Here is a 12,639-nt window from a genome sequence, read left to right as displayed (position 1 = left end):
CAAGACAGCATGCTTATCACAGAAATTAAAAAGCATCAGAGAGGTAAATTTTAAAAGATTCGGGAATCTAACAAGGCTGTCTAATCATTTGGGAGATCCATGGTTTCCCAGACCAAGACTAAACCCTGGGTTACCAGAGATCTTCAGTTATAAAATCTGGCTTTTTACAAAACCTAAAACATCCTAAAAATATTCAGGAATTTAGGGCTTGGTCCATGGGCCACAAACTCGATTTGAGAAAATATATATCAGCCAAATATAAATTATGCTGGAATAAAAAACAAAGTTATTGCGCTATATAAAGAGGTAAGTGAAAGAAATATAAGGCCAAATCATATTCCATCTATTAGGTGCATAAGTAATTTTAATGCCAAAATCTAGAACTCTTGGTTCAGAGTAAGTAAGGAAATTTAGGCACTTAAGTATGATCCTATGCTAACCTGCTGAAAAACTGCCAGTACAAAAGCTGGGTGGGTTGTCCTCTTCCTTGCTACTTTTTTGTGACTTATTCTTAAGGCTAAAATAACAGCATGTTAGAAAAGTGGATGTATTAATGGATTTTCATGGACTCAAACTGGGTAGATTGGGATTGCATTTGGACAGTGAATTTAAGGGCCTACTAGATGGAGTAGGATCTGTTCCTTTGTGAGTTGTGATAGCAGGTTAGATTAGATGAGCTGGTTGTCTATTCTGACCTTAGTCTCAACTGAATTTATGTATATTTCGAGGAAAACTTTCCTTAGGAAGAGAGTAAACCCACTAGTAACCCACTCATTAATACCAAGAGGGTTCCCACACAAGTGATTCCTGATAATCTCAACAGCAAAGATACATCATGAAGACACCGTCTCTAAGGCAGCCAGTTCAAAACAATTTTAGGTTAGAACCAACACCTTGACTTTCCCTGGAATGTTACTGAAAGCCACAGCAAATCACTGGGTGCATCCACATGTGCAATTAATGTGAAGCAATAAACTCCAGCACAGTTTACACCAGAGTTTATTGTTCCTGGACACTACATTTATACATGTCCCTGGGACTGCAGCACACTGAGCCAGGTTGGAGCAACACCAGCTGGCAGGGGGCCTGGTGGGGAGAGTCCCTGCATTGAAATACCCTCATGCCCCAGGCCAATAGTATCTACACATGCGTTGCTGTGCAGTAAAGAATGCCACTAGAGGATAGTACTTGTGTTTACAAGTACTAACCTACAGTGGAGTTAATTACTTTACTGCAGTCTAATAGGTCCTCATGTATAGAGGCTGAGACTTTACTGCAGAGCTAATTAAGTAGCTCCACAGTAAATGTCTTATGTAGATGTGCCCACTGAACAATAGTTTAATGTTTCTAATGTCAACCTTCTCTTCATAGATGAACTGTAGTATCCATTGTTTACTTCAGTATGTGAATGGTCCCAAGGTGTAGAGCTCCATGTAGAGCTCATCCTATCAATGCACACATCAGTTGTGCTTAATAAGGAGGGAATTATGTGAAGTCAGAGATGTGGTTCTCATGAGTTTTCCCCTTAAAGAACTTTCATGAAATAAAATGTGTATAGTTTGCATGGATATATGTAGATATAGGTTTCTTTGAAAAGAAACATTGTGAGTCCTCTTTTTAAATTAAGCCTATAATTCATCTCTGTGAGAACTGCTAGTGACTACATTTGCCAGAACCTATTGGTACAGGGTTTTGGGGCTACTTTGAAGACAAAAGTGATAAAATTGAGGCTAAGCTAGAAACTGCCAGTAAATAAAGCAGTATCTTGGAACAAATGCTACATATTCTGTTCACACACACCCTTTTCTATCCATGGCTGGTGTGCCAAAATTCATATCCATTTTGGGCTTCAGTACTAAAGGTTTCTAACAATTGTTTAACTTTGCACATGGACAATGACTATTAAGCCTTCTACACGTCCACACTATATCTTACCATAAACACGAACTGTTGTGTTAACAGATTTGATTGATGGTCCACTCTTCACATAGCAGGTATACTGGCCTTCATCAATATCACGTACTTTGTCAACAACTAGAATACTGTAAAAAATATTAGCTTCTGTATTTTTTTGGTCAATTCGTTGGGTTATAGAACCTCTCTTGTTTGCCTAGGAAGAAAATAAAAAGAAATATTAAGTCACAGGGGGAAATGTATTATTATTTAAATTGTAGCAACATTCAATATAGTCTAAGCAATTTCTAAATACAGAAGAAGAGAGGCCTCACAGGAGCTGTGTAAGTCTCATGGGGGCCAGCAGCAAACCCTGTTGCATCCCTGACTGCTATGATGGAGCCATTTAATGAACCTTAGGCTGCTAATGGCTATGTGGAAGGCATTATAGGGATTGCTGATGGAACCCATGGTCCATGGGCAAATTTACAGGAGACAAAGGTATTAACATAAGAAGGAAAGAATTCTGAAAACAATAGGGGAGAAGTGACTAGGTTTGGCAAGAGAATAGGGTGGAACTGAAGATAATCTGAAGCTAAGGAGTTATTTCCTGTGAATCCCCCTCAGCCTTTGGCCTCAAAGTTTATTTAAGCCAGGGACATTGTTATTGTCTTGTAAACAGTGAGAACCCTTAAGTTACCATCTAAATAAAAACAAAGCAGTATTTCATAGGGTGAAGTGTGATGTTAAATTAGGCTCAGTAAGGCAAGAAGGTGCCAATATAACACCAATACAGCACACTTAGAGAATTTTTTGTTGTTAAGTTATTTATTTCCAAGTTGGAAAATGCCTGTGAAAACAGCTATAGTGTGTTAGAAGCTGCTACATTAATCTTTTTTTTAAAATGTAATCATAATTTTGGCTTGTGATTAGGCACAATGAATGACATAATAAATGATCGCGACTTTAATCAGCAGCATAAATCAAACTGACATGAAAGGACTGGGAGTTGTAAACCTTAAACTAATGTCAAATTTCTTATCAGCTTAACACGGACTCCCTGGCAGTTGTTTCATAAATGACAAATATTTATGAGGATGCTCCCAATTTGGGGGAGGGGAAGTACATTCAAGATCATTCTTGTAGTTGTCAAAACAAGAGGATTGTTCATGTGACATTTAACAAATGAGATCTTGGCTAGCTGAATTGTAATATCTTTTCTAAACATGCTTGAGCTGGGTGCCTGACTGTCTGCCAGGCCTTTAAATGAATGTGCTGAGAAAGACAGCCTAACTGAAAACTTTTTTTTGACACAAAAGAGACTCCTGCTTGGCATTGGGTGATAAATTTCTATCATTTCACCAAATCCAAAGAGAAGTTCCCAAGGCTAAAACAATTCTTACGTTCACTCACAATTATGCAGTATACCAGAGTACATTGTAGAAACATGTTTACTGATTTGATTAAGCAAAAAAGAAACAAAAATAAGAAAAGCATTAAAAGACATGTCAGTGAGGGTCACAACAATGGAATGCAAAGCATCACAAGCATTTCAAGCCAAAATTCCTATTGGGAATGCTTGCTAATGGCATTCTCTTTTGGAAAACAGCTATGATTTCTTCATGTAGATCAAAGCACTAACCTCTCCAGGATAACTCCAGGTCATCTGAACTCTTGTGTTCCAGGCTGCAGCAACAGTACAGTTAATTGCAAGGCTGTCCCCTTTCAGCAGTTTGACCAGACTTGGGGTGCTTAACTGGACATCAAAAATTGTGTTGGCTACATAACACACAGAGAAAGAAAAAATTAACAACCTTACAAAAATACAATGCTGTGTTTGAATGGCAGCGATAGTAGCATGCTACTCACTTTGTCGGTGTGTTAGATATTTTGTACTGTACTTATGCCCATCAATGATTGTCTCACAGCTAAGAAGCCCAATGAATTTGTATGTTGCCTTGGGGATAATAAAGCCTTTCGTACTGTCCCAGACTACTGTCTTCCCATCAGGATTCAGAGTCTCTAGTGGGATCTGAAAATTAAGAACATAGTTTATATAAATTATCCTTTTTTATTTTCATAGAGCTCCTTGCCCAAAAGCCTGGGATTGCCCAATAAAAAGGAATTAAAATAAGTCTAAAAATTGGCAGTCAAAGGAGAAATGGCAATATTTAATTACACACATTTTCCAGTAATTTATTATCATCTCAAATGAAAGGAAAATCTGGGTAAAGAATCAGAATGTTTTATTTCTTTCTAAGATTACATTATTCATAAAAGGCTGTAATCTATTACACAATAGATTGACACTATCATTAGCATAGGAGATTAATCCGTGGTGCTGTTGGTTTTCAGTTGGCAGCTAAAATGCTCATGTCGGAAACCTTTGCAATTAACTATCCTGGGGTTGCTATTGAAAAACAAATACATGTTTTTTCACTCGAGGTGACAGGCTAATTTCATTTGCTGTCATTTTGTTCCTTTATTAATTCCAGCTCTAATTAATTTTAATGGTTCGTGTTTTATACTGGCTTCTAAGGATCTTGGTTGTTCCAGGGGAAAAAGTTTGAAAAAACATGTGTTCCTTTTCAAAAGCTGAAATGTCCTAGTATACAAATTACTTGATTTCCACATAGCACAGTGCATGAATCTTGAGGTCACAAAGGTTTCTCATGAATAGTTATTGGGAACTGTAGTTTCTACTAGTATTACATTTTCAAAAGGGAATATGAATTTTAGTACCCACTTGAGACACTCTAGATGAACCTAATTTTTAGAGAGTCAGTGCTCAGACAGTGATTTCTGAAAAGCAGGCACATTTAAGGAATCTTAAATCTGGGCACTCAAAATTTAAGAACCCCCAATTTATTGACTGTTTTTGAAACTTTTGCTCCAACAGTCTATTACAACCACTGGTTCAGCTTGACAGTTATGAAATAAATCCCTGATTCCTAGGGAGGTTAAATTTTAAGAGCTTGCTTAGCTAAAGGAATATGTGCAATAAGAACAGAAGAATACCTTTCCCATCTCCACTGTGACGCTAATACATAATGATTGATTTAATTAATTAATATGATTTCATTCATACAAATATGAATTCTGGGCTACCATGGCTTGGGGAAGCATTTGCTACAGACTGAATCTCTCTCCAATGGTGTTCTAGCAGAACCCCTATGGGAATACAGCAATGAAAAACATTGGTTAATTTATATCTCCTTCTGATTCAGCTAATGTGGAAGTGAATATAAATGTCTTGACCATGTGGTAGTGAATTGGTTGAACTAAATCACAGGTATATTTGTATTTAGTAACAGTAACAACAATAGAGTTCTTAGAATATAAGGCATTATTGAACATCAGCCAGCAGGCTGTAATGTAATGGACTGCATTCGGGTGTAGAGCACACACTTCCTTTATGATCTGCATGCTTATTATAGCTTCTTATCTGATGTTGTAAAGATAAAGAATTCTATTTTACAGCAGCACTTGTGTTAACAGTAATTATTGTTCACTTTATTCATTCTCCATTTCTGTCTGAGGAAATGGCAGGAGATGAGCAGAGGTGATCTCAAGGGCAGCTCTAGGCATTTGCTGAATAGGCAGCACTGAGGGTGCCACATTTCAGAGGAAAGGCATTCCAGGCAGGAGGAAGCCATGCAATCACAAACCCCCACCCTTTGGGTATTCCTCCCTAAAGGATTGGCTGCAGGATGGACAGAACTAGCCAGGAGACAAGTTCTCTGTTCAAAGAGAGGGAAAGGAAAGAAATGCGGTGAGGCTGCTGGCAGTCAACTGTTAGGGTTAAAGATACATCCTTGGCTTGGTTGCAGAAGGTACATGCAGACATACATTCTTTTTCTACAACACTAATGTACCTATTTGCAGGCATGTATATCAAAAATGTGTAATTCTGCCTTAAAAAGTGGCCTTAGGAGAACAGCATTTCAACTAAGTTCCACAATCACTGTCCTTCCTTGTTTTCCAAAGAGCAAGATTTTGGTTATAGTAACCAAAAAGCACTCATAATACTTCATGGTGACAGGACCAGGATAATTAGAAAGCAAAAAAGGTCTGATTTTTGCATGGAGCATCATACTTCTATCATGTTTTGACTCTGCAGGTTTTTGTTAAACCAAAATGAAATCCACGAACACATCACTTGTCAATCGGATACCTCTAAAAAATTATAAGGGCTATATATGAGGCTTGGGGGCTTTATTAAATATATGGCTGTAGACAAATTTTACCCTTTAAGTCCTTCCAAAGAACACTTCTGTTTTAGGGCCCTATGCCCCTCTGTACTTGCTATTTTACCTTATCAGATCACCTTCTGTACTCACTCTTGTTCTGCCAGTGTCCCTACTCCATGACCTGCAAATAATTTCAACTTTCTGTTCGTCTGTGACCTGCATGTCCACCTTCTCTACAGTTTTCTCTGCGCTGCCTAAAGATACTATTCTGAACTAGACATTACACTCTACTCTTGCAAATCACCCCACGTCCACCACACTGCCTGCAAGAAACAACCCATGACTGAGTTTTTGAAAAAGAGATGAAAAGATCCAGATCATTGAGCTGTTGTTGTTGTTTTTGTTGTAGTACCTTGGTCCTCATCGTAGACCAAGACCCCAATATGCCAGGCATTGTACAAACATAGAACAAAAAAAGACAGTACCCACAAAAACTTAGCGTCTAAGCATAAAAACAAGTAACCACAAATGGATACAGACAGATAGACAGGGAGAGTACAAGGACACCATGAAACAATACTGGTTAGCATTGCCTAAGTAAACACGGGACATATTATCATTGTTACTTATATAGTCACCATCACAATAGCAGCTGATTTATTCTTGTCCTTTTACCTTCTTTCTTTCTTTGCATCTTACTTCAAGTTAAGTCCTAAATTCTTTAAATCATGGATCACATCTTACTATTTCTTCAGCCTCTATCATAATGGGGTTCTTCTCCGGAATCTTTTGAAACTAACACAGTACAATAATCAAGGCACAGTGGCAAAGCTGTCAAGGCATCTTACTACAACTCCACAGGCATGCTTCCAGTCCTTGCTCTGGATTTACAAAAGTCACTCTTAATCTACCCAGCTATGAATGGGTACCTAATCTTTCAGGCTGGGGTGTCAAAGGCAAGCAGATAAGATAGGTCATTCACTTGTACTCTGTTGGCCAGGAAACAAAAGAGTGTTAGCCCAATGGGCCACTAGGTTCAGGTGGACTTTGACTTCACTTCCCTGACAATATAACAAGATTTCAAATCTATGGATGTATTAGAAGATATGTTTTCCATATGTTTTATAAAAATAGATTATAAAAGAGTCAATTTTAAGTCAATTACATAACAACTGTAATATGTTTCCTTTCTGAGAAAAAAGGGGAACTTGATTCTGTGAAGAGTGAGGTAGGCATTCATTAGTTAAAACAATCAAGTCTTTTTAGTAGGTAATTCTACAAACAGCTAAGACTTTTTCTTTTTATTATCAAGTGTGGTTATCCCTGTGTTCTAACACCATTGCTGGCTTTCTCTGCAAGAAGAGGGAAAAAAAAGAACAGAAATGGAAACCAAAACACTGACATATAAATGGTTATAGTAAATCAAGCCAAGAGGAAGAAGGAAGGAAAATGTATATTACAGCTGCTGTGGTACATGTTTGAACTTTGCACTCCCCATCAAAATCACCAAATATATATAATTTGTATCCACGGCCAAATTAGCCAAAACTAATTCCAAATCCAAATGTCCAGAACCATAAGTGGCCCTGCTACTGGCAAACATCCTTCACCCTGCGGTTTCAGATGTTTCCAAAGCCTTTGGCAGGCATCCTACTTGCAGGCCCAAGGCCAGACACTTGGGGTTCGGATGCCCCCAAGTTTTGATTGCCCTTAGCCATAAGGCCCTTGGAGCATGCAAGGAATGGTAGCTTTAGATAACCGCCTTTAGAAGCTATAGATCTGGTCTGTATGTAAATCAAGGACCTTAGAAGTAAAATGTTCTTCCTATTACTGATTTTGAAGGCTCCTTCTTTTTTGGGTATGGATACCATCTTGTCCAATATGTATCCACTGAGCTAGACTAACTCAAGGTTAGAGCAACACACCATTTCAAAAGAATTAAAGTAAAGCTGCAGTTGAATCTTTGTCATCCTTGAAACTAAACTGTAACAATATTAAGAGGAACAAAGTGCTGTGGATGGTATTCACATGACTTCAGGACTGAACCCATTCACACAGGGGGGACTCTCATAGATGATTCCACTATGACTAAGAAGCTATCCTTTGACTTCCTGGCAATATAGGATACAGAACTAATGGCTCTATAATGCTTTTCTAATTACAAAGGTTCACAGTATGGGAACACAGACTTCTTACCTTATTGCTAAATAAAAACACAAAATGTTGGTTTTGCCAGCTATCCAGAAGTAGTACTTGCAGTTGTGAAATGCATTTAAAATATCTCTTAATTGCTATGGGAGCAAAAGATTGCTTTGGTCCTTGCACATGGGGTTTCACAGAATGACAAATAAACCACTACAGTGATCTAAGGAATTGTAGTTTACATAATCCAGGAAATTCTGGCATGAATTAGGGAGACATTTCTTTTTCCTGGAATGCAAAACGTACATGTAACCAAATCCTTTGGTTAGAACTTTGTTCCCTTAAAAATAGTGGTAGATCTGCTTCTAGTGGTACATGGCTATATGATTCCTGCACCACAAATTCCAGCTACAAGTGCAGTGGGTATTCAAAGATAGTAAGAAAGCACTGGTACATTAAATACACTGAGATTTAAAATCCAACGTGTTTTTGATACCTCAACTTCCAAAATATAAATCCTAGAGTCCCACTTTACAACATACACACTGCAGCCACATCATTCAACAGCCACAGAATTTTCTGTGTAGTCCATCTCCGATTCACATTTTACTACAGATTGTGATTTGGAATCAAAATTCTTTTCATTGTGCCTGACACCCTGGACTCAGCTGTGGCTGGGGCACATTTTACACACTGTCCCAGGGTGTTATCACACCTCCAGGGGCGCCCTTCTGCCTCAAGCTCCCCTCTGCTGTTTGTTGCTTGCCCGCTGAGAACCAGCGGAGATGTTCTAGGGCCTGTGGTACCTCTGCATCACCTGTCTCACCCAGGTCTGGCCACCTCGCAGCAGAGGAGATTCTGCCAGCTAGAAGAATCACACCCTTGTCCAATTATGCACTCAGAATAGATAAATCCCCACTTCTGGAGAAGAGGCCTAACTATATGATCAAATACTCTGAAATCACTCTTACCCTAACAATACATAAGTTATAAAAGATAGCAAGAAGAGTTCTTATAAAAACAGAAGTAAACATAAGAAATCAGTATCCATAGATATAGACAGATATATAAGAAAAAAATAAACAAGGGGAAATATCAAAACAACAGTTTAACCTTACCCTGCATCTTAAACCTAATCTTACAGCTCCTACCCAGCTCAACAGGTTAGAAAGCAGCTTCTGCCTCTGAGCTTCTGGCCAGGGCATCCTGGAAGTTCTCCTGTGTACTTTATTCAGCCTGCTGGCTGAGGGCCCCAAGCCATTCCCTATGCCCAAGAACAAACTAAAGACCAGCTCTGGCTCCTATGGCCAGGCTTAAGTACTTGTCTTCATTCAGTCAATTCCATCCTTCTGTAGAGTTCTTGGAGCTCAAATGTTATACATATGAACTCCTGCCTTCTAATGCATATCCACTTGACCAGTCAGACTTCTTTACTGACCCACTTATGACTGGAAGAATATTTATAACTTTGCAGACAAAGATTACTAGTCCATTCTTACAGTTCTAATCAAATACTATTTGGTTAAAAGATTTCCCTTAAAAAAAGTATTTCCCCTGCCTGAGTCACATTGGCACACAATATGCACAGCTATGCAAATATAAATTTTCAGTGTTTACTTCTTCAAACCATTTGAGCTTTGATCTACTAGGTGTGAACATCCCTCTGGAAGTCTCATCACCCTCTTTGATTGGTTATCATACAAGAGTATAAAACTACATCCATATCAAACATCATAACTCATGCAAATTTACAAATAACAACATTAGATATTAGTTAATCTTTAGTTGTTTATAAACACCAGGCACTGTATCAGTAAACCTAACTCAGGGAAACGTACAGGACATTCCACAAGCTCTTCAAAATATAGTGGGTTCACGACATTATGTATAGATTACATTTTTCCCATAATTTTAGAATAAAGCAGTTACATTCTGTCTACTTTTGACTTCCTTTCATATCGTTCAGTAGCTGGAAACAAGAAGAAAAGTCAATACCTTACTGCCAGCCAATATTCCATAAACCCATCATGGTTTCCTAACCCCTGACTTAAAATACCAGGATTAAATCCCAGTGTAAATGAGCCTAGGCAATGGATCACTGAAGCCAGTTGATCTATGATGTTTCAAAGCAAATGAAAACAATGGAACTGGGTGTTCTTGTCATGAGTCCTAGAATGCTCCAAAAATGTATACAAGGTACAGAGCAACTTGGTCCGGCTAAACCTCATGGAGGGCAGGGCCACACTAATCATATGTGACAGGGTGAGAGAGGGGTCAACAAGGGGATTCTGGGTGAACTGTTTGGTAATGTTTGCCAGACATTTAAGGTTGATGAAGAAATAGGAATCACTGGAAATGGGAAAGAGAAGTGTAGCTCAGCTTTTCACTGGAAATGGGAAAGAAAAGTGCAGCTCAGTGGGAGTGAAGAGGCAATCACAGTATGTATCTTGTTGTGGCTCACAATGACTTTTAAAAGAGTCAACACTGAGTGGGATTGCACTCAATGGACACTACCATATACAGGTTTCTCTCCCTTTATGCGGGTTCTGTGTGTGTGAAAGGGCAGCAGGTAGGTGAGCAGGGGAGTGGGTGTGTTTATTGTAACAGGTGCATGGTTTCTTAATGTGGTTTTAAGATGTGTGATGTAAAGTTTTATGCTAGATGATGTATATATATTTTTTTTTAAAGAAATAGATTTTTCTTTAAAAACGTGAATTTGCTCTTATGCGATGACCCTTCTTATACCAAAAATTCATTATATGCGAAGTAAATTCACTCTTACGCGATCAGTGTGGTGGAAGCCCGCACGTCAGCTGCTTTGTGCGGTGCATTGTGGGAGTGACATGCTCCAAAATACAGTCTCCCATGTTGATCTGCGCTCCTCGCTCATTGTCTGTGACACGTGTTTCTGTAGTTGCCATCCCCAATATAGTGCCCTGTGCTTGTGTGTACTGTCTGCTGTTCATGAGTACCAAAATTGTCTAGTATAAGTGGCAGAAATGGGTCTGGCGGTCAGTAAAGTCGAGGTCTTGGAACATATCCCTATTTGTTACATTGTGAAGTGAGTTTCCTTTATGCAAATTCTAGTTATGTGCCATTTTCCAAGAACACATGAGCAGCCTAAAGCAAGGGAAATAAATAAATAAATAGATCGTCTATTCGTGTGGCAGGTTCTCATCACTGTTTTGGTGCCAGGAGAGAGTGCTAGAACTTGCTCCAGGCTCTCTGAGTGCTGGCTTGATACTGCTGTACTTCCAGACCCGGTGCTTGTTCCCTCCTTAAGAGCAACCCCAATCCCATTTTAAGAGCAACAACAACAACAACAAGTTCTAATCAACATCTTGGCCTTTTTGGCTAGGATTAAATGTAGCATTTTTGGCACCAAGAGGAGGGTGTCAGTCCTGGTTCTGGCTCTCCCATGCTTTATAGTCACGCTCAGTGTTGGCTTTACTTAAACAACTTTAGTTAGTTTCCATTACTGAGCCCATGCTGCTTTTGGCAAAAGCATAATGATACATAATGTATTTAATTAGGTTTTGTTATATACAATCGTAAGATAAGGAGCTCTGATTGGGCAAAAAAATCTTGTCTTGTATTCAGGTAAATATAGTACATATAAGCCATAGCACTTTCAGACATATACATGAATTAGAGTACCTTCTTTAAAGTAACAGCAGTGTCTGGAGCTGTGACTCTGCATGGTATGATCATCTCTCTTCCATCAGTCATGTGTATAATTTTAGGTATGTCACTGTGCAGCTCTACAAATGGACTTCCTGTATCTACATAAGAAGGATAAAAAGAAGCAGTTAAACATTAAAAATTAAAATGCTACAGAAAAATGTAAAGAAAATTTAAACAGGATCTACATACAGATTACTACAACAACTAGAAGACTCCACTCATTTATCTAAAATATCTATGGAAAATGCTTACCAGGGTGCCATATCTCATTTAAACAGGTCTGGTAAAACATTATTTGGGTATTGTTGAAAGATACATTTATCATCCCTTTATAATCACTACAGAGCATTTCTTTATATAAAGAGTTGGCATCATCTTTCATACATAGATAGGCTCCAACAGATATTTTTCTGGTTATTGTTTTTCATATCGGGCTAGAACATAAATTAAAAAGTGTGTTTCCATTCATTTATTCTTTGCTATCACTGGGAGAGGTAATTAGCTTAGTTGGATCTAGAAGCCACTTATCAAGGGACACCACTTTCTAAAATCTTTTTCTGCTCCTCTGGGAGTAAGTGACAAACCCATACCAAATTTCAGAAGCCCTAGCACTGGGATCTTAATACGACCATTCAGACAGACATGGAAGTACTCTTGGAATATGGATTAGTCAGCAATAACCATTTCTTTCCTTCCACTTCTACAGTACTTACATGTCTCCTGTGTAAGC

General features: G+C 38.5%; 1 protein-coding gene across 1 annotated transcript in view; it reads right to left on the bottom strand.

Moving 5' to 3' along the window:
* FLT1 (fms related receptor tyrosine kinase 1) overlaps window positions 1-12,639 on the bottom strand; it is a 146,149-nt gene that overhangs the window by 92,701 nt on the left and 40,809 nt on the right. The window contains exons 4-7 of the mRNA XM_006270482.3: window positions 11,883-12,007; window positions 3,763-3,925; window positions 3,536-3,672; window positions 1,936-2,110 (exon numbers count right to left, since the gene is read on the bottom strand). Coding sequence (XP_006270544.1) covers window positions 1,936-2,110; window positions 3,536-3,672; window positions 3,763-3,925; window positions 11,883-12,007 — 600 coding nt within the window. The remainder of the gene's footprint in view (window positions 1-1,935; window positions 2,111-3,535; window positions 3,673-3,762; window positions 3,926-11,882; window positions 12,008-12,639) is intronic.

Source organism: Alligator mississippiensis, chromosome 1 (assembly GCF_030867095.1).
Source record: "Alligator mississippiensis isolate rAllMis1 chromosome 1, rAllMis1, whole genome shotgun sequence".
In the NCBI taxonomy this organism is placed as follows: Eukaryota; Metazoa; Chordata; order Crocodylia; family Alligatoridae; genus Alligator; species Alligator mississippiensis.
Note: the sequence above shows the minus strand (reverse complement) of the source record. Positions and strands in the feature narration are given on the sequence as shown.